The sequence below is a fragment of the Natator depressus genome, chromosome 1 (assembly GCF_965152275.1).
Source record: "Natator depressus isolate rNatDep1 chromosome 1, rNatDep2.hap1, whole genome shotgun sequence".
Taxonomy (NCBI): Eukaryota; Metazoa; Chordata; order Testudines; family Cheloniidae; genus Natator; species Natator depressus.
Window position 1 is genome coordinate 139,947,293 of NC_134234.1, and position 25,973 is coordinate 139,973,265.

Here is a 25,973-nt window from a genome sequence, read left to right on the forward strand (position 1 = left end):
ACATATCCTTGAATACTAGCTAGTTTTCTTGGAGAAAAACTAGCAAAAATTGCATGATATTTTGCATGTGTTAAGTGCCTTTCATCCAAGGATCTCAAAACTTGCCATTATCTTGTGAGGCTAGTAGCTACTTCCCCATCTAAAAAATGGGGAATAACAGAGGCACAAGTGATCTAAGTGGTCACCCAGCAGTCGGTGACAGAGCTGGGAATGGAAATTCTGGTTCGCTGCTGCATCACTCCCCCGCTCCATCCCCCAAGCATTGCCTTCTGTATGGAGATATAAAAAGCTAAGATTAGGACCTTATGTTAAAGTCAGACTTAATTCTGACCTCTTTCCCTATATTAATGCTTATACATCATATTAGTCCAGTCAGTTTAAGAAGATTTTGATCACTTATTAAAACATAGTAATTTTTTAGGTTCTAATAGAAGACTGTGTTCCAGTACTGAAGAGGTATGCCAAAGAAGGAAGGATGTTTGATTATGTAATTAATGATCTGACAGCTGTTCCAATCTCCACATCTCCTGAAGAAGGTTAATTCTTTGTTTATACTAACTGTTTTTAACACTTCGCTTTCTTGACAGTTTGCAGCAAAATATTATTTTGGGGGTTAAAATGAGGGGGATCTTTTTACCTTATGTGATGCTGCTTGGGGGTATCCTGGGTTTTGAGGAACCTTGCTGCCCCTTCTGCATCCTGCCCCATCCCTCCTGGCTTCACCTTGAGGAAACCTTGTCTGTACCTGCCATGGGTCAGCTCCCCAACTCCATGGGCAACACAAGCATGCTCTTCTAGGCCTACTCAGCCCTGCTGACTCTCTGCAGGTTAGTGAAAGGCACACTTCAACTCCAGAGAATCTGCCTGGATTGTCTAGTCCCATGGGGCTCCTGGGTCACAGCCAGTTGTACCAAAAGCTAAATAGCAGAGTGCAGTGATGGGGTACACCTACACTGCAAAAAAAACCAACCCCAAAACAAAACCTGTGGCAGGGAATCTCAGCCTGGGTCATCTGATGCGGGGCTAAAAACAGTAGTGTCAGTGTTCCTACTTGGGCCGGAGCACAGGCTCTGAGACCACCCCGTCTTGCTGTGGGAACATCTGCACTGCTATTTTTACCCCTGTAGTGTGAGCCTGAGTCAGTTGATGTGGGCTCTAAGACTCTGCCATGGCTTTTTCCCCTGCAGAAGTATAGACATATATCCACAAGTACGTCGTTCCTTCCCCCCCCCCCCCCCCACCTTCTGGATATTGGTGGTGATGGGGACCTAGTCACTGCACAGCAATGAACCCAACTGTACACTTACTAAGAGTTTATTTCAGCCATGTCAGAGTCTCATTCAGCAGTGCGTGGGATGGTATTCGCAGCAGTTTCTGTAAGTAACATGCTCTTTTGAGACCAGAGATGCTCTCATAATTAGGAGCACTAGGAAGAAAAGCAAGGGGGGGGGGGGAAAGGGAGTGCACATGCATGCAGGTGGAGAGAAGAATTGTGACTATCAGGACTTCTAAATTTTAGCATTCAGTTCCTGAATTGGGGAAAAAGGGGAAGTGAGGAGTACTTTCCTTGCAAATTTTGAAGTAAATGTCACAGATTTTTATTTTCCCCCACCTCCACTTCCCGAGTTGAATTTAAACAGTACAGCTAGTTTATAAACTATGGAAGACTTTGGAAACACAAATCTGTTTTTTACAGCTTGCCATAGATTTGTGACCTACAGAACATGAATGTACGTTTTCTTTAATTGGGTCTTATGAAATTGGGGGACACATTATTTTATGTTCTCAGGCAGGGAGATGTGTTTTTTAAAATAAATGTAATAGTATATCCCTATATTTGAGTTGCTGCTCTAGCATGTGCATTTTTGGAGCACTTTTTGCCCAGATTTCTTTTCTGTTTGGAGCATTTCTTCCCTCTCCTCCCATTTGCGCTGAAAGTTGAGGTCCTTTTTCAAAAAAGTTGAGGACTTCAGAATTATTATGTGCTATATCACCATTCTATTAAAGTATGGATATGGAACACTTTAGGGAACATAAGATACCTTCCCTATGGAGAATAGAATTTTCCTTGCAGAAGACACAGTGGGGCTGGAATGACTAGAGGAAGTTGAAGTCTTATTGTGCTATATGTTGAAGGACAATAAGATCTCAATATTTCATTAGGTGGCGCTATTTTAGGTCTCTTTCATGTAATGCCTTCTAGATGACAGATAACTGTTAGCTTGAGTTGCCGATTGCAGTTATGCTTGAGAAAGAAGTTAAATCTTCCTGAGGGTTCGTGTAATGCATTCATCCAATGACATAAAGAATCACATTACATTTTTTCTTCTGCAGATTTTTCTTATTTTCAGGGCTCTGGAGCTTTTCATCTTGAACTGCTCCCAATATGCACCTTGCAGTGTGGAAAAATTAGAGCTGAAGGGGGAATGTCACGCATCTAACCTCCATAGTTTAGGATTGCAGGCTTGCTTCTTCTATGCCCTTGGCTGGGTGGAAACTGCATTACCTTATTGGTAATGAAATACTTTTCTATTGATATTCTGTGCTTACAAAGTCCATTTACTGGCATCGAAGACTTGATTTTTTTTTCTTGAAATTTTCTTTGTTTACCCTTTAGTATGACTTTAAGCACAGTCAGCTGAATAGTGGGAACTCATGAAAATACGTGTGAGAATTCACACTACAGGTTATGCAAAGTCTCTCAGAAATGCTTAAAAAACCTGACAAAAATCCAAACAGCCCAAGTGCTGGTAATCAACACTTTATTTAAACTAATGATGGAGAAAAATAACCATCCTGCTGAAATATTCCTTAATATTTAAATATTAAATAGTGCTTAAATATTAGTTATGTAATGCTTAGCAAGCCACTAGTACTTGAAAATTCTAATTCATTCTTTATATCCAGATTCTACATGGGAGTTTCTACGATTGATTCTTGACCTTTCAATGAAAGTCCTGAAACATGATGGAAAATATTTCACGCAGGTATGACACTGTGATTAAAAGAAATAATTCTGCATTCTCTCTCTATATATAGTGACTTACATTTTCGGATCTTGAAAAAATACTGTCTGACTTTTTCTTTAATATATTGCTAGGGATATTTGTATGAAACATGGTCTTTGCTGCTGCTGACTCATTTGTTTCTGGTGGTGCATGTTCTCAGCTGAGGTCATAGTGTATTTGTCTTGACATTTATAATCACTTCTTCAGAAACTAGTTGGCTTGTCACAGAGGATTATGTCTTCAAGTGGTGTTTAAAAAAGCAAGAACTGGTGAATTGTTAAACAATGAACCAGTTTTCAGGCCAATGGCTCTAGTAATATATAAACAAAAGATGAAAACTTATGTTGTCCATAAGGCATGAGTGAGTTGAAAACTGACCTACTGGGTGCTGAACCAGCAATAAATGGAGAGTTAATAATAAAGAACACATCCCCATAGTATGTTTAGATTGCTAGCTCCAACTTCAAGGACCAGATTTGCAAATATAAATTTTTGCCTGCATTTTTCCAGCCACAAAATTAGAGGCAACTTTTGAAAACCTGGTCTAATTTTGGCACTTGTAAAAACACTTCAGGTGAAGATAGTGGCAAAACTCTGATTTCCAAGTGCCCATTAATGTTGAAACCTCTGGCCTAATATTCATTAACTTAAATGATTGAAAAAATATAAAAGCCTTTTAATATAGTAACTGATGTAAAACCACTTCAGGTGTAATTCTAATCAAACTTTCACTGGAAGAGACTTTTAAAATATTGTGATGCTTTCTCTGGGTGCCCAAAACCGTAAGCCACCGTTATCCCTCTGCCTCAGCAAGAGAGAGCTTTGCTGGAGTTTAAACTGTGTGTCGGGTCCCTGCCACACCATTGTGTCCACCTCACCAGCAAACTCCTCAAGATTCTGTCAGTCTTAACCTAGCCTTGAAGGTAACATTCAGTGAACCCGAGTTCCTGACCACCCTGGGAGAGCGTTCCTCTGCAGTATTCAGCTCCTATCACTAGACATTCACAGAAAGTATCAAGTTTACTGCATCTAAAGAGGCAGTGTATGCACCAGCCTGTTAATTTAGCTGACGATCCACACTTTAATGCACAACACTGCATTATGATAAAACCAAAAGTAAGTCTATTAATAAGAATAGTGATGTAAGTGAGACTAAGCAAGAATAATAGAAACAGAAAATGGTGACAAAACAAAAATAAAACACATTTTCCAGTGTCTAAAATTTAACAGATTACAATCTTGGTCTCAGGCAATTTCACTGTTACAGTCAGATCAGTGTCCTCAACCCACATGGCTGAGGGATCCACTTTTCACAGATTTCAGGAGTGCTCGCCTCTGTGTCCATTAAGTAATGGCTTCTTTATACTTCTTTATACTTCTCCAAACTCATTGTTTTGTCTCCAGAAGCAGGATGACCCCCTGCTGTTCATCTCCTCCTGTTGACTTCCCATCCCCCTGTTGACTCATATGTAAATGGAGCTTCCATTGTTTTGGTTCCATATTGCCTAATTTATATTAGGGAGAGGGAGAGAGCTACCTTCCCTCTGTCTGAGAGAAACCCTGTTTCTCCCTTTGGCTTTGGCTACACTTGCACGTTATACCACAATAAAGCCTACCAGGGCGCTCTACCTTACTCCCCGTCCACGCTGGCAAGGCACGTAGAGCTCTCTGACTCCCTGGCTGGAGCGCTCCTGGTACTCCACCTCCCCGAGAGGATTAACAGCTGTTGCGCATTGGCTGAGACACTCCAGCTCCAGTGTAAACGGAGCTGGATTGACCTCCGGAAACTCCCCATAATCCTTTTAATTGAAGCATCCTGTCTTGTTTTGTTGTGAACTCCGGATGCGGAAGGGCCGTTTCCGGGGGCTGCTTGTCGAAAAAACAAAACACAGCTACTGTTTGCTTTGAATGAGTGAGGGGCAGGCGGGGGGGCTCTGTTTGGAGTGACAGCTAATGTTTGCTTGAAGAGAGAGGTGGCACGGGGGAGGGGAGGGGAGGGGAGGGGGATTGGGGTCCATTTCCGCAAGCGGCTGCTTATCTCATCTATGAGAAAAAAAGAAACAGCTGCTGTTTGCTTTCAGTGAGTGAGAGAGAGGCGGGGGAGGGAGGAAGGTCTGTTACTTACAAGGTACTGACACACTCTCAGCACCCCCAAAAAACCATTCTCTCCCCCCCACGCTCCCTGTCACACTCCACCCACCCCTCCCCCATTTGAAAAGCACATTGCAGCCACTTGAATGCTGGGACAGCTGCCCATAATGCACCACTCCCAATGCAGCTGCAAATGTGGCCACGACAGTGTGCTGTCAGTGTGGACAGACTGCAGCTCTTTCCCTACTCAGCTGTACGAAGGCGGGTTTAACTCACAGCGCTGTACATCTGTAAATATAGCCAAGGCTTTAGTCTGATTAGACTTGAGTGCATAATATCAATGAGTATCCATGCTTCCTCACAGTGTTAATACATACATTTCACAATGATATTCATGACCAGTGTGTTGCCGGCTTTCATAAAAGACCTTACTTAATACACTTCTATAGTATAATAGTATTGTATACAGTGTTCAGTTGCTTATTTTGGAGCTTTCAAGCCCCTTTTCTTCTTCTGGGATGTCTGGACTCTGCTTATCACAAATATGTAGTCATAACTGCACATACAGTTTTCTATCATTGTTTTAAACATAAAATGTTTGCTGCTATTTTCTGTTCTCCAGCACATATCTGAACTGTAACTCTTAAGGTATTTTTTTTTCCCTCTCTATGCACTCAGCATAACTTGTCTTTCAACATATCTAGCATGCAGCTGTAGTATGTTGAATTTTTTTTTCCCCACTTAGTACTCTACAATAATTCTTGAATGGCGAACAAGTCATTTGTTGGTATGTCTGTGAACTTAATGTCTGTCTAAGCTAGGTGTTTGTAAAGGAAATGGCTTTTATGCTAGATTGCAGTGCATAAGTTCCCAAAAAAATAAGGTTGGCCTACAAAAGCCCCCCAACCACCACCACCACTTATTTTGTGTTGGTTTCCATTATTGCCCACCTTAATGTGTTTCATTATTGTAGACCCTCTTGGTTGTACAGGTGAGTTATTCTCTTAATCTGGTCACTGTAATGTGTAATACAATCTTTTAAAATCACTATTGCATTCTTATTGTGCTGTCTAAAGCTTAAACAGTTCTCTCTAATGACTTTTAATGTAACAATACGAAATCTCATTTCAAAGCTCAGAGTCTGTTTAATATCTACATCTTTTATTGGATGCAGGATGTATTTTGATGACTGATACCATATCTGCAGCAGACACAAAATTAATTCTCATATACAAAGAGAATATATACATAATTTGTTCTAGGGTTTTTTCCCCCCTATAACTGTAGGTTTTGCAATAATGCTTATCAGCCAGGTGCCTGCTCTAAATAGTTCTGTATGCAGATACAGGAGTGGACAGACAGGTATGAATGTTTGTGCTCTGGTTAGACATAGGAAGTATTTAGCAAATGGGTAGGTCTTGAGTTGTATTCTAAAACTGGTCAGACTTTCTCAGGCTAATCTCCCCTAGTGGCTTGTTGAACAGACACCCCCTCCCCTTTAAAGAATACTTTATCTCTGGTCCTCAGATTCTGGGGGCCCAGTGTGTGTGTGTCAGGGGGTTGGGAGGGTGGTAAGCTTGTTTTGTTTTTAAAGCAGCATTATCCCAAAGGAACCCAATGATGGAGAGTTGTCGGGATGGAGAGGCAATTTCATGTAGTTAGATCCTGACCATTTACAGATCTGAAGATCAGTGGAAACACTTTAAATTGGCACTGTAGTCTAACTGGTAACCAGTGGAGGGTCCTGAGCACGGGAGTCATGTGCTCTTTCACAGCTTGACCTGCTGAGGAGTTGAAATTTACTTATTTTTAGAAAGTATAAAGGCACCATAGAAAAAGTTTGGCTTTTTTCAAACTGATCTTAATCTACACACTGTGTGTATTAAAAAAACAAACAAACAAACAAACACTTTCACTGGTTGTGTGTGTGTGGGGGGGGGAGGTAGTAATGGTTTTTTTGGTTTGTTTTTTTGATAGCCAGTCATCAGAGTTTAACTCATTTCACTTGTAAAATATAGTAAAATCAGCCTTCTATAACTGTAAAATATGTAAAATTGTAACCATGGTTTTACGTATTCATGAGGAATCTGCCAATTTTAATTATTTTAGTAAAAGTCAACATTACCAACAGTAACCACTATGGTATTGGAGCCTAGTTTAAGCATATGTTGAAAACTGCAGCCTATGAATACTATGATGTCTTGATAAATGCTGACTTGTGTTGGTCTCTGTATTGCAGTTTGCCAGTCTATGTGGTTTGGTAGTGGAGGGTTGTTTAGTTTATAGATTCTGTTACATAGTGTTACTCCAATTTGCTATGTCTCAGACTGCTGTCTGGGTCTGCATGGTGTTGTTTGTATTTGCTTAGCAAAATAACTTCATTTTATCAAAGAAGGCATTTGTAAAAACTGAGATTGCCTTCCCCAGGGAGCTGAAAACTCTGAAGCCGGAAAATAATGTATTAAGTGATACCAGAAAAAGTAATGGTTTATTTGCCCATCTATTCATTCTGGCTTGTCGCTTCTCCCTATGTTACATCTTGGCTTTTCCCATAATGAGAAGACACTTGTCGGCAGAAATCAAGGTGTCTAATAATGGAGTAGACCTCCTACTTATTACTGGCCAGCTGCCTCAACAAGGCTCCAGCTGGAGTCTGCTGTGCTTTGTGCTGGTGTTTGAACACTAGCTGTAGGGGTCGCCAAGCATGCAGTACAGTCAGCCTTTCAACTGGGAAAGCTGTCAGATGAAGGGCTGTCTGGTTAGAATATTGTTTCTTCCCAGTGTCTGGGCAAACTTTCTCCAACAACATAGCTTCATTTACACACCCAAACCTTCCACCTACTTTGGAGTGTGACTTTCTCAATGACTAGCTTGTGTTACAGAGTCAGATTACGTGTTAGCAATGATTTGTACATATTTCACTAGGCTAAAGTTTACCTTTTTAGTATCTTGATGCTTTTTAAAGCAAATATACTTGGGGGTGGATTGATTTTTTTTTTTTTTAAATGAGCAAGCTGAAAACCTCTTGTTTTGTATAAGTACCTTTTTAGTTATCCTAAAGAAAGATTGGTTTCAGAGTAACAGCCGTGTTAGTCTGTATTTGCAAAAAGAAAAGGTGCCACAAGTACTCCTTTTCTGTTTTTAAAGAAAGATTGATTCTCATGGGATAATAATCATTAAAACATGTTGATTTGCAACCAAATATAGTCTTTATGCTAAATTAGGAACTTTATGCAAACCAAGTGGGTACGCTATATCTGTACACGTTAATTCAAGCAATTATATAGCTTAGCATGTGTTTAGTAAGATTCTTATATAAGAACTCTTATATTTTTTGTTAGAAAATGGTGAATGTTATATTACTTATTAACTAGATTCATTTTTTACTTGTGATTTGCATTTAATCTGAATTTGGATGGAAATTTGCATTCAATTAAAAAGGCACAAAAACAGCATTTAAAATGTTTGGTTTTATGAGTTAAATAAAGACTACCTTACATGTGCTGGATATAGAAGAAAAAAGTTCATACACACTGATTATACTGTACCGCAACTGTGTCACTATAAGCTAACAGTGCAATTACATGTATTGCACGACTGTAGGCTCAGCAGACTGCATTTGCAGATACAGCAAAAGCACAGGATGTAGAGCCCAAGAGTATCAAATAGATAGCTCCTTGACAGTAGCTAGGGAAGTTCAAGAAATACCAACAGTTACTAGCAGGTAAATAAATACAGAAGTGTTGGGAGAAGGGGGGTGGTAATAATTGTAAGCCGCAGAGCCAGGATGAAAGTCTGAAAGAATAGTAATTGAATGTACCTTGCTGTTGCTTAATTATTTTTATCCTCCACATCGAGCTGTGTAATATCCTTTTTTTCCTTCTCCAATATTCTAGTTACTGTTCCTAGGCTAATTCAGTCTCATGAATTTATGTGCTGTACATATGCAGTGCTTTGGTTTGTTCTGAAATCAGAACTTGCTGTTTTTTCCCTTATTTCTTAGGGTTTTTTTGATCTCTTGAGAGTATAACATGCATGAAGGGGGGAAAAAGTCACCAATCCTTCAAACTGGTCACATGGTACTATTTCTAATTAAATAACTTAAGTTCCAAATTCATGAAAGCTTCACTGGCACACCAAAATCCTTGTTTCTGCATGACTGTGTTGAGCAGATAATACATCTGTATACTCCTACATGAACAAAAGGGCACGAAATAAATGAAACTGTAGGTGTAACTGGCCAGGGGTTTGTCCATCAGTGTTCTTCAGGAAAGCTGTGAAATATGTGCAGAGGCAGTCTATTGCTTATCTCTCAGGTCTTCACTGCCAACTAGAGTTGAAAGACTCCAAACGGAGCTACATCTGGGGCCTGATCCAAAGCCCACTGAAATCAGTGGGGGGCTTTCTGTTGATTTCAGTGGGCTTTGGATCAGGTTCGTGCAGAGAAGAATTATCCAGACAAGATATATGTCTTTTGGAGGGTGAGCACAATGAAGGTAGTAAAATGGAGTGAGGCTTCATTTGTTTGTCTTTTTTTTTCTTCTGCAAAATTTGCACATTATTCTCAACCGAAATTGCCTAATAGTGAGGGCTCGCGGGAACATTTAGCCAGGTTCTGTGATGTAAAATTTGTTCATTATGCTTTTAAACAAAGCAGGGGTATTTTTCTAGGCTTGGCAGGAGGCTCTATTGTACCAGGAATATATCATGAAAAAGGGGTAGAAATGAGCTTGTATCTTTAGATTCTTTTTATAGCTGTGATTTACATAGTTACACTGCCCTCCCAACCTTCTCAAAGTATACTTGTTCTTTCCAAATTTTTCTTCACATGCTTTCCATTCCACAACTTGATCATTCCTTAGACATTCGGAGACTGATTACAGCAGTGGCTCTCAACCTTTTCAGACCCCTTTCAGGAGTCTGATTTGTCTTGCAAACCCCAAGTTTCACCTCACTTAAAAATTACTTGCTTACAAAATCAGACATAAAAATACAAGTATCACAGCACACTGTCACTGAAAAATTGCTTACGTTCTCATTTTTACCATACAATTATAAAATAAATTAATTGGAATGTAAATATTGTACTTACATTTCAGTGTATAGTGTATAGAGCAGTATGAAATGTTAGTTTGCACTGACTTCACTAGTGCTTTTTATGTAGCCTGTTGTAAAATGAGGCAAATATCTAGATGAGTTGATGTGCCCCCTGGAAGACCTCTGAGTACCCCCAGAGTACCCTACATGTACCCCTGGTTGAGAACTACTGCCTTAGATAATCTGAGTATTGTGCAGTATGATCTTGTACCACTAGGTGGAGACAAAAGACTAATATTGGCTAGCAACTTCTCAGCACACCAGAGTCTACGGAAAAGTTTTGTGTGAGAGAATTTTGAGGATTTATTTGCATTAACAAAAGTGCTAGGACAGACTTGGCTAGTTGTAGGATTTGTTTTTATATTGTAGATAGATATGGAAGACAGGTTTCAGAGTAGCTGTGTTAGTCTGTATCCGCAAAAAGAACAGGAGTACTTGTGGCACCTTAGAGACTAACAAATTTATTAGAGCACAAGCTTTCGTGGGCTACAGCCCACTTCATCGGATGCATAGAATGGAACATATAGTAAGAAGATATATATAATTTGGAAGTTGAGTTTGAAAAGAGAGGATTAGATTTTTAACGTGGCTAATAGTTGCGGTAGGATAGTGTGACTTTTTATCTCTGAATATGCTTGACACACGTGTACAGCACATGAAAACTATTCAGTTTCCTCTCAGTTGTTCAGCTTGGACTCTTGACTCTTATAACCTCACTCTTTCAGTAGTTCCTCAGGCATCATAGTTCTGCAGCATACACAGGATCTGAATCTCCAGTGCAAAAAAGCAAGCCAACAACTTCCCCCAGCATGTTGTGAGGTGGGGAGAGACCCTTTCAGTCCTTTATATATCATAAAGAAGCAAAAGGAGCCCGAAGACGTACTACTGAACATAGTCCCATTGATTTGAATAGGAATGCATGAGGTGCTAAGGGTTTAAAGGGTTGGCCCATGGTGTAATTACTGTTTCTTTCATCATTCGCTCTTCTGTGAAGCAGAGAAGTTAACTGATTTGCCAAAGGCTGCATGGTGAGGGCTTGGTCCTATGCGGTGCTGAGTACCCTTCTCAGGATCTTGAAGGATAGAGCCCTGAGTTGTTGACCAATCTTAGAACTTGGGACCTCCTGACTGAGTCCCATATTGTCATTCTTTCCAGATCTAACTACTTATGATGCTGTTTGGGCCATGTTTCTGTTCCATGCAGGGTAAAATATCCTTTTCTTAAAGGAATAGGGTGGGATTTTCAAAATTGCCTAAGTCAGTCGGTTTCAACCTGTGATCTGTGGAACCCTGGGGGTCCACAGACTATGTGTAAGATTTCCAAAGGGGTCTGCACCTCTATTTGAAAAATTTTTAGGGGTCTGCAAATGAAAAAAGTTGAAAACCATCCCACTCCTAAATCACTTATGTGCTTTTGAAAATCTCACTCAGAGTTGTCCTGACTGCCTCAAAACTACCTTTTTCCATGCTGTCCAAACCTGCTGGAAGGGTCTCTAACAGCTGCTGTATGATGGCTGTTTTATTGTCAGTCATTGGCTGTTTTGTATAACCCAACCATTTTAACTGATAGCCACTATTCTTGATGCCAGATACTTGCCCTGCCGATCTAACCTTCTCAGCCAATAGCTGTCATCTTGAGCCTGTTTATGAAATGAATACTTCAAAAATATTTTTGTACGGGAACTGCACTTCCTTGTCTGGGTCATCTTTCCCATCCAGATAAAAATGTTCTCAGAATGTTTATGGTGGGTTTTTGTGCATTCCACTAACTACTGTCGTGAGGATCAGATTTCTTCCCCCACGCCGCCATCTGTCATGTTGCTCCTTCCCAGCCACTCTCCAATATATTAGAAGTCTGCTCTTGTAGATTCTTCAGACCCATTGGGCCATTGCCTCATAGCTGCTCGTGTGTGTGTGTAATTTCTTGTCAGTTTGTTCTTTCAAAATTCTTCTGACCAACACTACTACTTTTGAGGCATGGTTCCTATGTATGTTTGTGTGTGTTCCACACATGGGTACACATGTGCACCATGCACACCCACATATGGAATATGGATAGGGACCACACATCTCAAGAACTTCCAGTTATAGGTATTTCTTTCAGAGTAGCAGCCGTGTTAGTCTGTATTCACAAAAAGAAAAGGAGTACTTGTGGCACCGTAGAGACTAACCAATTTATTTGAGCATAAGCTTTCATGAGCTACAGCTCACTTCATCAGATGCATAAAGTGGAAAATACAGTGAGGAGATTTATATACACACAGACCATGAAAAAATGGGTGTTCATTATACACATTGTAAGGAGAGTGATCACTTAAGATGAGCTATTACCAGCAGTGGGGGGGGGGGGAGGAGAGAAAACCTTTTGAAGTGATAATCAAGGTGGGCCATTTTCAGCACATGTCCAGGAGTTAACAAGAACATCTGAGGAACGGGGGGAGGGGAATAAACAAGGGGAAATAGTTTTACTTTGTATAATGACTCAACCACTCCCAGTCTCTATTCAAGCCTAAGTTAATTGTATCCAATTTGCAAAATGAACTGTATTTTCATAAAACACTGCAGAGTCCTCCTTTGAACCGATTCAGCTCACTTATTTCTTGATAACTGCCCCCATCTCCCACCACGCACATACACTTAGCCAAAATGATTTTCTGTCTTGCTGTAAAATAGATATCTTCTGGCCCTTTGTCACGCTGAAATAAAAGGGAAAGGGAATATTGGCCAAATTCAACTCTTTCCTTTGTCCTAGTCCCATTAAGAAAAGAGCTATTGATGTTACCCTTCCTGTTTCCTTTTAGTAGGAAACCTGGCTGCTACCACACAAAGCATGGTGGAAGGGTATGTGCTTATGTGGCAGAGGAAAGAAAAAATGTTACAAGGGATAGGCTTATCTTAAAATATGACTTGGGGAAGTATTGACACTAATATTGTTTATGTAGTGGGGATTTAACTGGAGCTGGTTGAAGGTTTTTGAGTAACTTCCTGGAGGTGGGGTGGGGTATGGTGCATAAGAAAGGGACAACCTTTTCATGAAAAGTTTTGATGTTCTCTGGATTCACTATTCATATTGCAATAGTGCTTCGAGGTCAGCCTGGCTAGTTCTTCACTGTGCATATTATACATGATAGCCTGTGTCCCAAAGAGCTTACAGTCTCTAAGAGTTGAGACAGTTTACATTTGGAGAAAGGCATGGACAGTGAAAGGTGTAAGTATTCTAATCCATGTAAGAATGCAAGGGATGTTTAAATCTTACTGTATAGAAATATGTAGTCTTTTTACAATTCAAGTAAGCTTATTTAAAATTCCCCATGTCTAATGTGCTTGAGAGTTACAAATCATGTTAGGTACTCTCCTGTTCAGAAAGCTGCAGAGCTATCTCATCATGGCACCTATAAAGAAAAAGCCAAAACCAAAATAAATTGGGAAAACTTCCTTCAAGACGGTTAAAGAACAAAATAGAAAAGACTTCTCCAACTCTATGGTGTGCTGAACACTTTTGCTGAACAAAAAGGGGAAAAATTAAGGGCCTGATTCTTATCTCACATATTACCATATAAAAGAGGAGTAATTCCATTACTCAACCTGTTTAAACTGCATTAAACTCAGTATAAGTGAGGTGGAATGAAGCCTCTGGCTTTGTCTAATATCGCCCGTTACTGAATACAAAATGGCTAGATGGAAGAAAAAGTGTATTGCTACACCCTTGAATTGTGTTCCTTCAACCTACACTAATTTTTTAACTATTTCCCCTATCTGACTGAAGATGGTCATTTGTGTGTTAGTCTTGATCCCTGTCTGAATAATTTCGGTGATATAAATAATTTCGGTGAAATAAATCTCCTAAATTTGCTCTAACCTGGCATCATAACTGCAACCTGGAAGTAATCTAAGTGAAGCCTTTTGCTACAATTGATTTAAACTATTCTAGTTGCCTGTCAACTGTTAGTGAGGAGGGGATGTTTTTAGATAATTTGTTTGATTATTGTAATGGCCATATCTAAATTTTCTAGGCAGTGTTTTTTGTATTGTTTTTGGTTTGTTAAATAAAAGTAGACAACTACTTTGAAACAAAAGCAATATAAAACGTACATTTCTATATACCTCAATTCAAAGAGGGTGTTAAAAATACTGTAAAATGGAATGTGTCTGACCACTCTTAGGGCAAGTCTTGATTTGAGAGGTGGGAGTTTGTGGGTTTGACAAAATGTAGAAATTACATACTGAAGTGTTTTGTTCTTTCCTGTAATTTATTTGCCACATTGGCTATAGTGATTCCTCTGTCATATATGAAGACAGGAGAAGGGATAGGATACTAAGATGACAGTCTGGGAAACTAGTCTATAATATATATATAGATAGATAGATAGATAGATATATTTTTTTTTGGTCATTGTGTGCCTTATTGGTCTCACCATTAAACTTCCTCCATAATGGTGGTATGTTCCATAAATTACCAAGCACTATTTTCTATTTGTGAATCTTAAATTACACACACAAGCTGTTTTGGTACTCTCATTCAATGTGATGTCAAAACAAAATTATATGGTTGGTAAAGGACAGCTGAACCAAATAACCATTGCAGTCCTCTGGATAATAATAGGTTACTAAACGAGTACTACAATAGTCTCTTCAGTGTATTGCTTTACACAGTTGTGCTAAGTTAAAGTACCCAACTCTTACCTTTTATAAATCTCTTCTTTTCCATTTCCTGATACCTATAGTAGTCGTAAACCTGTTCGGAAATAAGTATGAAACATTGCAATGTGACATGTGCAATCTTGGGCTGTGTAATCAAGAGTGCATTTGTAAATGAAATATCATTTCAGTTTTAATGATCACTGTTTTACCCAACTCTCTTTGGCATTCCAGCAAACTGAAAGTGAGCATCTTAAGGGTAAAAGATGATGTTTAAAAAAATACTTTGTAAGACAGAAAGCTTTCTTTATTTTATCCATGGAACTTACAGTAAATGCAAAAAATCAAGGTACAATAAAATAAAAGTGGGATGACATCTCTCCCTATCTCCCTTCCAAACTCCTCTGAACACTTTCAGGTTTGTTTCAAATACTCCATAGTAGAGAGGATCCTTGTAATAGTAGGAAGCAAAGAAACTGTTTCATACCTTTTCATTCCCAAAGTCAAAACAGACAGGTTGGGCTTGCTTTCTAGTTATTATCTGGTCCTGCCACATGGAGGAAACAGTTTTGAAAGAAACTGCTCAACTATACTAGATTAAATATAAGATCTGCTTGGTTCAGTCTCTTCTAATTACGTGTGTCTGTTGTTCGGGCTGATTTTTTTATGTCTGTGTCCAAAAATAAGCTTATATTAAATTAGAGCTATTTTTTTAACAAATTAGAAATTGTCTTCCAAGAAGAAACACAATAATAAAATTCTGATTGGTGTCTTAAGTAAAGTCTGTTCTCAAAAAATAAAACTCTGTAATACTTTAGCAAAACATATGAATATTGTATGTGAAAGATCATTTGAAAGCGCTGCGTTAGTTAATTCTGTTTCAAATTGATTTAAATTACTAGTCAGGAAGACTCAATTTAATCATGGATTTCTACATAAAAGTGCATTATTGTTGGTTGTTATAACCTTAATACATATTCTACACAACTTGGAGATAGATGTAGGTTTCATTTTTGGAAGGTACACTATATATTTTTTAAAGTGATTTATTTTTGAAAACTTTTCAGATTAGTTTTACAGCTATATCAGAAAATGAATGATTGTTTGGTTATTTCATTTACCAAAGGTAATTGAAGCAGATATTTATGAAGTCACGGGGAGGTGAACTATCTCCAATTCAACAGGTTAATCATTAATATTTGGAGGATTTTCTTGCCATGTTGTATTAGGAGGAGAACATCACCAGGCCTTGCATTATTTGTTGCGCTGTTTGCATTTTGCACGCATTCCTGTCTTATCCGCACGTAGAAGAACTTCATTAAAATATTCCCAAACTGGGTCTCTTTTATGGCCTGCTGCCATTAGAGGTTTTCCCTTCTAGTGAGAGAATGGTATGGTAGATCTCAAATCAATGAAGGCTACACTCAGAAAGACCTCAAGACTTCTGGAATATGCCGCTCAAACAGTTTCACTTTATGTTTGTACTGCCTGTCCCTCACTTCTCCCATTTATCTCCAGACTTCTTCTGCTTGTCCAGATCTATTCTGCCTCCAACAATCTTCTATTCATTGAACTTTCTGAAACTTTGCACTTTTAAAGAGAGGTAAGGGATTGACTTTGTGTACACAAATGTGCAGAGGGACAATAGGCTATCTATCCTATCTATCTATCCATCCTGTCTGTCTATCTATCAACATTTTTGCTGTTAACAAGCATGTTATCTCTGGAGACACAAATCCACAGTTTGAGAACTGCAAAACTAAGCATCTTTGATGGTATCTTCTAGACTGAGCACTGAGTCCCATTGGGTAGATTAGCCTAAATCGTCTATGCAGAAGCCCCTGAAACGCCACAAGATTGGGTCCCTAATCCACAAACTATTGGAACTCCATTTACAAAACTTTTCTTAAACATTACATGAATATGTTGTCTCATACTATCCGTTAGAATTTATAATCCCTATTCCATGATGATATCTTTGAGCTATAATGTATCTTAATTAAAACTATCTTGAGATAGGTTTTTCATCAAAAAAATCCGATTTAAATAAAACCCGATTTTTTTTAATTTATTTTTTTTTTAAAAAAACATTGATTTTTATCCACCTTGGTTTTTGTCATCAGAGTCATTAAAAGAGCTTGATCCTCACCTTCAGATAAGAGGACTTTTAGAAAAAAGGGTGACATTTAAGTCTTTAGAATGAGAACCAGATAGATTAGATATAGATATATTTATTTACGTCTTTCCAGTCAGGTACAAATCATGCAAGTAGTCTGGAAGGAAAAAAAGATACCTTGCTTAATTTTTTTTTTTAAATCTCTGTATTCAGACTACTCCAAAAGTTTCTCAAAACAGGTGAAAAAAATTGCTTTTGCTTAGGCAGTGTTTGTTATTTTAGGCTTTTTTGCCTTTGTCTCTTTTCCATGCAAATTTAAGATGTAAATGCCAAAAGCAATACATCTTCTAGGGTTATGATGGGTAGCTTTTTGGGCATGTAATGAGAAGGTCATTCTAGAAACTGTGAAGCTGGTGCTGGTTGTTGAATTATCCAATTCTTTAAAATTCTTGAAAGATTAGAATGCAGCCAAGAGTCTGTTTAATGATGACTCTCTTATGTTATTAAGACTAATGGTCTATTATTATGAGTGCTACTCACAATAAATAGTGACAATGTTGAGGCTTAGTTCTTCTCATGAACATATTTTTAGGGACTTTTGCTCAGACGTTATTACGTCAGTAAGATTTGATTATACCATTACATATAAGTTCCTGTTTTTTGTCTACTATGATAAATGTGACACATCCATTGGAAATTAAAAAATGGTAAAAAAGCTATTGTTGCTACTGAAAGTGGAGTTGAAGATCTGTTAGTTCATGCTTCTGCTTCTAGTGACTGGAGGTCTGCAAAATATAAGCTCTCTTCCTGCCACATGAAGTTAAGCAGCATTGCCTTTTGTTTAAGTGACAGAGTTAAGTAGCTTTTATCTATTTAGATGGAAGGTTGGCTGTTCCAGTTCTCATCTAGATAGCTGATAACCATATCTACTTACCTGTGTGGTCCTGGGTTCCCTGTGCCTCAGTGCAGACGGCAGAATCCAGACAAGGAGCAAATAAGGGAGCTGAGTCTGCAACTCTGTTGATCACCTGCCATTGTGATTGGGGGGAAAGGAGTGGCATGGCTGAGGATGCAGTAGTGATTCCGGTGCAGGTCTGCAAATCTGGAGAAAGGATTCATCGCCTTCTTGGAAATCTCCAGTACAGGCCCTGTGTGTGTGTGTGTGTGTGTGTAAATTAAATAAATAAATGCCAGCTCAGGTTTTATTGTTCATTGTTTTCTCACTTGGACCATCTGGATTTTTTGTGTTTCATACAAGTCTAAGTCCTATGTAGCTATGTTTGTTCCTTGACGAAGGAACACCTTTTGAGGTGCCCCCTATGATTCATTCTCTCTCTCTCTCACACACACACTCACACACACACCCCCACCCCCCCCGATATTTCTTTTACAGGTCTAGTCTATTGCAGCAGGGGTAAAATGTTACTAAGCTGACCCCAAAGATTAGAGATCTCAAATCTACCTTTAGCAAGAATGCGTGCCAATAAAGAGTTCTTGTATTAATCTATTGAGGAGAAAACTGAGCAAAAGAAAAACCTTGCATTTACCGTCTATGTAACTCATAATAAAAGGGAATTTCGTTAACCAAGGGCTGTAATGCTCAGAGACCTCAGCAGACCAGCCAAAGCTAACCTCTTTTGATTTTAGCATTCTTAGCGTGTCAACAGATGACATCTAAAGCAGGGTTTAGTGTCTTCCAATTGAGTATTTTTGAAGTATAAGGTGCACTCAGATACTCTGCTGAATGCTAACATAAGAGTTCAGACGTAAGATTGATATGAGGAATAAAGGGAGTGTTTTCTAGTGTGGAATAACGAAATATTCTACTTGGGCATAAGACTGTAAAGAACCAATAGACTTTTTGTTATAGACCATTGTCATAAATATAAAGGGAAGGGTAAACACCTTTAAATCTGTGCTTCTGGTTCAAATTGATCTCAAAATGATTTCAAGTTAATCCCACCGTTCTGCCACCATGTCAAGGTTCCTTCCCCACTCTGAACTCTAGGGTAGAGATGTGGGGACCTGCATGAAAACCCCCCTAAGCTTATTTGTACCAGCTTAGGTTAAAACTTCTCCAAGGTACAAACTATTTTACCTGTTGTCCCTGGACCCTATTGCTGCCACCACCAAGCGTCTAACAAAAATAACAGGGAAAGAGCCCACTTGGAGACGTCTTTCCCCCCAAAATCCCTACACCCCCTTTCCTGGGGAAGGCTTGATAAAAATCCTCACCAATTTGCATAGGTGAACACAGACCCAAACCCTTGGGTCTTAAGAACAATGAAAAAGCAATCAGGTTCTTAAAAGAAGAATTTTAATAGAAGAAAAAGTAAAAGAATCACCTCTGTAAAATCAGGATGGTAAATACCTTAGAGGGTAATCAGATTCAAAACATTAGAGAATCCCTCTAGGCAAAACCTTAAGTTACAAAAAGACACAAACAGGAATATACATTCCATTCAGCACAGCTTATTTTATCAGCCATTTAAACAAAACAGAATCTAATGCATATCTAACTAGATTGCTTATTAACTCTTTACCGGAGTTCTGACCTGCATTCCTGCTCTGGTCCCAGCAAAAAAAGGCAAACAGACAGAGAGAACCCTTTGTCGTCGTCCCCCCCCGCCTCTTTGAAAGTATCTTGTCTCCTCATTGGTCATTTTGGTCAGGTGCCAGCAAGGTTGTCTTAGCTTCTTAACCCTTTACAGGTGAAAGGATTTTTCCTCAGGCCAGGAGGGATTTAAAGGTGTTTACCCTTCCCTTTATATTTATGACAACCATTTTCTTAGATGTTTCTTTAAAATAGAATATATGCATGTTGTGGAGGAAACTGTTGATTGTTTGAGACAGTAGAGATCCTGAATTAGTTCCCCAGTTGACTTTTCTCTAACAGGGATGTGCTGAATGGGACTCCTGGAAACCATCTGGAAAGCTATTTGGTAAATCTCCAGCACAACCAAATTGAAATGAAGATTTTCTTGTTTCTGATGGAGTCTTTGGGGGCTCCTAAACTATCCCTGTCAGATGACTTATCTCTGGGAGTCATAAAAATACTTCTGAAGAACCCTTTAAAAATAAACAAAAAAGGAAAAAAACCTAGAACTTTAGAATGAGCAGATTGCACCAAATGTAAGGTGTGTTTGTATCTGTCTCTCAAAGGAGGAAATGCCTCTGCTGAATCTTAATCCGATGTCCCCTCATTGAGTACAAGCCTGGGCTGGACTGTCAGTATGCTCAGTATATCTTTCAGGAACAAAATATAACATTTCCAGCAAATGTCACTGAATAAAGTTGTTTATCTAGCAACATTACAGCATTTCCTGGTTAAAGTGATGAGAGAGCATGTTTTTGTTCAGTTGGGAAAACAAATGAACTGCAAGTATGTACATGTGCTTAAATGCGGAATTGTTATTGGAGCACTTTGTTAAAATGGCAGAGCACCTACTGCTTCAAAATTCAGAGTAACAGCCGTGTTAGTCTGTATTCGTAAAAAGAAAAAAGAAAAAGAGTACTTGTGGCACCTTAGAGACTAACCAGTTTATTTGAGCATGAGCTTTCGTGAGCTACAGCTCACTTCATCGGATGCATCCGATGAAGTGAGCTGTAGCTCACGAAAGCTCATGCTCAAATAAACTGGTTAGTCTCTAAGGTGCCACAAGTACTCCTTTTCTTTTTTCTTTTTGCTTCAAAATTGGTTGTCTTGCCTTCAATTCTACAATTGGTACCAAAATCCACAAGTGGGATGGCTACCATGGAACAAATGACATACATTTTTGATATAGACCTCTTTCTTAGACTTGCAGAACCACCTAAAATAATAGCCTATACTATGGACTTACCTTCTTTTCCTGAGATGTTCAGAAGGGATTGACTTATCCCTAATTTTTTTCAAACCAGGTACAGAGAAGTGTCTGCATGACTTCTACTTACCACCCTCTTTACATGGCGACCTAATATCTCACTTTCTCAATTGCATGTTGAAGAGTATGATTCTTAAACCATGGCTTTTCAGTTTTTCAAGTTAATCTCATAAAAGGTTGTATACCCCAAGAACTGCCTGGCTTGTTGGGGTGGATGGTTGTTGTGGAGTTCGTTGCTTGGAATGGAAGAATATGGTTTTTAGTTTGTCCTCCTGTGGAGGTGATGGTGTCTTGGCGATAGTGTTATGAGGGGAAATAATAGCAGGTCATTTAGATTTTACTTTCTTTTGCTCAGCAAATAATTGCTAATATTTTTGGAGGGGAGAAAACTGCTGTTGGTTGCTTAGATACAAAAAAAGTATTCTTTGGGAAGCACCTGCATTTCAGTAATGTGACACAAAGGAACTAAAGGTAAGGGAGAAATCCCGCTGCTGAATCTCTGTTGTTTCAACATATTGTTTTATGGATGAGTAGATTAAATTGTTAAACGTAGATTAACTCATACAACATAGTCTGATTAAAATTTTAATTAAGAAAAACCTGACTTATAATGCTGTTTACTAATGTATGGAAACAATCATAAAGAAAATGATTATGGAGTAGATGCTGTTCATATAAATACCATTAATGTCTGCTGTAATTGGAAGCACTGATGCAGTGAATGCTCCTGCTAATGAGAAGGGAGTCAGACAATCCTCTAGTACTTACAAATTCATTACACATTGTGATTGGGTAGGTGTCTTTACATGAAAGGGTAAGTGAGATGGAAAAACAAGTTATTCAGACTTCATCTTGCATTTGACATTGGAAGCACTGTGTATTAAGAAGAGCTCAAACATATCTCAGTAGTGCAGAGCAGCCTAGAATTAATGTATAATGTGTTTGTGCCTATGCACCTGTAATTTTTCTTTACTTCATTGTAACTAGGACTTGATGTATTTTGTTTGTTTTTGTCCTCCCCTCAGGGAAACTGTATCAATCTGACTGAAGCCTTGACCCTCTATGAAGAACAGCTTGGCAGGCTTTATTGCCCTGTGGAGTTCTCAAAGGAAACTGTATGCGTACCTTCATACATGGAATTGTATCCTTGACAAATATAAAAGGTTGAGCCTGCATGATTAATAAATCAAACAACCCCAGTTTGTTGGGTTGGAGTGAACTGAATAGTTCTTTTCTTTAAACGAACAAGGCAACAGTTTTAAATGCCCTAATCTAAACACGTTTTGTAATTACTAAACAGGAAGTGAACTACTGTAGTAGGGGGCGGGGGAGAGGATGGCTTAAAAGTGCCATGAAACCACAGCTCCCATTTGATGTCCCTGTGAGAGGGGCCCGGCACCTTTCAAAATTGGGCCACTTGTTCCTTAACTCTCCTATAAAGTAGTCAGTTGTGGAGTATACCTCCATAGGATAAACTCATAAACCCAGGGAATGAAAAATCAAGGAGTCAGGGACTCGGCCAGGATTTTCAAGGCCCTGGACAAGCTGCTCCTCCCTCCCCTCAAAGTCTCATCCCTTCAACTTGTCTTTGTCTCTGTCCCTTCACCTTGATGATTATTTTCCCTCCTTGGTCTAAATAGCCACCTCCTGTGGAAAAACAGAGGAATGAGGGTCAGGAAATCTTTCCTCTGAGCTTGTATTTTTTTTTTCCCTCTCCCCCCATCAAGGGAAGAGGTTTGAGGCATGAAAAGGCTGCCCAAGTCTTCACCTCCATAGAGGTATCTTCATGGGTGGTCTGCCCTGAAAGGATTGCGCTTGCCTTGATTATTGCAGCTCCTCCTCTGTAATCTCCTAGAGTTTCTCTCTCCAGACTCTTGCTTGGTGTTGCCCACTTTTTCCTGCGTACTTAGGTCTGCTCTGCTTGGTTTTTAAAGTGTTGAGTGGTTTTGCCACAGTCTGCCTCTGTGTGTTTTCTCCCTGTAAAGCTTCCTTTCTGTTCCTGTGTACTATCTTGGTACAGTTGTTTCCAGAGCCTTCTGTTCTGAAGCCCTGCCCTCTGGAACGACCTTCGTGTTTCTCTTGACCTTGCCAACTATCGATCAATATTCAGATTGCATCTTAAAGCATCTTTAAGACAAATAGAAAAGGCATAAATGCCATCTCTTTTGGCTTTACCCTTATGACTAACAGCTTTAATGTATTTAGTAAACAATATTTTCACTGTCTATTATATAAGCCATGCTTTGCTTAATTTAACTCTCTAAATGGTTTGGGTGTATTTTGTATGAAAGACTTTAAGTGTTTGTTATGTTGTTTGTGCAGTAGAATTGCAAAATGCTTCTACATGAACTATGGCAAGAAGTGCTACCTCATTCCTCTGGAAAGTATACTTAAATGTTTCCGGTGAGGTAATTGACATGAAATGCCACTACAGCTAATTCTGTTAATTCTGGCTACCAAGTAGGCATAATCAGGCTTCCAAGTGAACAGCTCTTATAAAGGGCAAGTTTTCATTCATTCTGTCTAACTGTCGACATGACAAGATAATCCACCATATATACAGAAATGCTAATAAGGGCAGCAGGAGTCATGCTGCCTTCAGACTAGCCTCCAGAATGTCTGCAGGACATTACTTTTGTTCGTTTAACTTAGACTTCTGGTATGCATTAATGTGAACAGCATACATTTTATTCTTTAAAAAAAAAAAAAAAAAAAAAAGGAAAACTAGATATTAAAACTAATAAATATTCCAGAAAAGTTGACATAAGAATGGGAAGGAAATTCCATCTGTACTCTGTTTAGATCACTGTCATCTGTTAGTGCTGCAGAGCAATGAGTACTACTGTCATCCTAAACTTCGCCCTAGTCTTCGCCTTACCTCCCTCCTTCCCATGCCACAGGGGGGCAAGTAGATTTACACAGAAGTGGATCTAATTTTCGTCATACCCCATGAATAACAGAAAACAGGGAGTTCAAGCAGATCACTTCTCCTTGCCATTCCGGAGGTACGCTGCCTCTTCACATCTTCTGCACAGTGGAAGTGTGTTGGTTGTGCTGTATCTGGATCCCTCTGCACTCATGAAGAAGGGGCCAGAATCTGCTGCCAGCAGAACAAAATGTTGTGCTAATTGCTTCCAGCCCAATGTACAACAAGAAGAGGGAAACATTACGAGGAATATCCAAGATCAAAACCGAGAAAGTGTGATGGCAGGCAAAGTAAGAAAGGGACAGAAATGACAAACTATAAGTAGAAGTCGTGGCAGTTGTGGAACAAATCTTTCCATATAACTACAGGAAAAATCCATGATACTAAATAAAAAACATGAGTGTGAGGCAAAGAGGTACTTCAGAAAAATGGCATCTACCCCTACGTGTCAAAGGGGTCCTACTTCCTGGGATCCAGAAGGAATGTTGGGGATTTACCCACCCTATCTTTCTGAGCTATAATAAACAGGGGTTATTTGGGGATTTATTTCACTTTAGTTCTAAAAGTGCTTCTTTGACAATATACTACACAGTTTGCTTTGTTCCTTGACTTTTTTTTTCTTCAGATGGGTGTTCTACACCATTTGGAAGACGAGAACTGAAGTGTGAAGATCAAGATATTCTAATTGTGTGCTGCATGGAGCATATAGGCTTGCCGCGTGCTGCATATTGGCATCTTGAACCTTTAAATTATATGCTGTAGATGATCCTGAAACTTAGTCATGCTATTGATTGTGAATTCTTTAAATGTTTTTTATTATTATTTTAATTTAAAAGCAAATGGAAAATGTATATTTTGATGAGGTAGGGTGTTATTTTTGAAAGTCAACTTAAAGATGAATTAGCAGCAAAACTATAGCTGCTGAATGCACTGAACCTTTAGAATGTGATCCTTTTTATTTTTTTGTAGATCTTCACAAACTGATTAAAAAAAGACATCTTTAACATTTCTTTCCTGAGGGTGGTCCCTGTATTTTTTTTCTCCAGATATTAACTCGCTTATAGATTATGGTGCTTTTAAAGGACCGCGGGTTTCTCTTAAGTGAATACCACTGTGCTTCCATTACAGAAAATGTGAAGGGCATAACTTTTTAAAAGAATACTCTATGTCCTTAGTTATAAAGGGGAGGAGCTAATTTGAGGTTTCATTTGTTTACGCCTTAGTTTCATTCATCATGCTGCTGTAGTCTCTTCAGCAGACAAAGCTCTCACCTGTCACCACTTAGAATTACCTAGCTCCTGTCACGTTTATTAGTTTGATTTTAATATGGATTAAGAGTAGGTTATAGAGATATTTTCAGCACCATAACTTTGAAAATTAAAACCTATTTTCATTCCCACCGGAATGTGGGATGTTGAAATGTGTAATGAGGCTTCTAGTAGGCAGACACCCATTAGCTTTATGGCAGAACATTATGTCCATAGAGAGTGAAAGTTGCGTAAAAGGGAAGACAAGAGAGAAAGTGATTTAGGTTGTTTTGAAACAAATGTATTCACTTCACTAGGTTAAACTTTGATCATAGGGAGTCAGGTGTCCACAGTGACACTAATTCAGGATTAGGCCCAGACATGGTATTCACTGGCAAGTCAAAATTCCAATGGAAGGAAGGGTGCATTATTTTTTGTGGGATTTTTTAAGGAAAAAATTTCTTCCCTTCAATATTTCTGCACATCATCTGAAATTATATTTTTGTAAAAGCTTGCTATTTACCGATTGCCAACTTTATTTGTAAGCAGAACATTAAAAAGATTCCACCTCAGAGGAGGTAAGAAGTCTAAGCCTTTGGTATGTCTGAAAGAGAGAATAAAAAAATTCAGTGTCCCTCCCTGAGGATCTGAGATTGTGAACCAAAATGAGACTATCTTTAAACACCAGGTTTCCCATGTACTGTAGTTTGAGGTGAAGTGGTTCCCCCCCTCTCCCTCATTAACAGTGAATTCAGATTGTCAAAAAACTAATTTCCAATTATTACACTCTGAAGAAACAGTACAACTGATGTGTTTTATCGTGTCAAAACTACTAGTGAACTATAAATAGCCTGTGAAGAAATCCAAAATGATATTAATTAGAACCCTTGCAAAAAAAAAAAATCCCCGTTGCTCTTCACTTGGTGTATATTTTTGTATGTATGATTATGCTATTAGAGGGACCACTTTAACTTGGGAAGCTATGTGA

The 25,973-nt window shown here is 38.8% G+C and overlaps 1 protein-coding gene across 1 annotated transcript in view; it reads left to right on the forward strand.

Annotated features, from left to right (window-relative positions):
• Positions 1 to 25,309, forward strand: part of SMS (spermine synthase) — an 80,514-nt gene extending 55,205 nt beyond the window's left edge. Inside the window, exons 8-11 of the mRNA XM_074968177.1 lie at positions 422 to 536; positions 2,908 to 2,987; positions 21,838 to 21,953; positions 24,364 to 25,309. Of these exons, the coding sequence (XP_074824278.1) occupies positions 422 to 536; positions 2,908 to 2,987; positions 21,838 to 21,953; positions 24,364 to 24,406 (354 nt within the window). The 3' untranslated portion in view covers positions 24,407 to 25,309. The remainder of the gene's footprint in view (positions 1 to 421; positions 537 to 2,907; positions 2,988 to 21,837; positions 21,954 to 24,363) is intronic.
• The last annotated feature ends 664 nt before the right edge of the window (positions 25,310 to 25,973 follow it).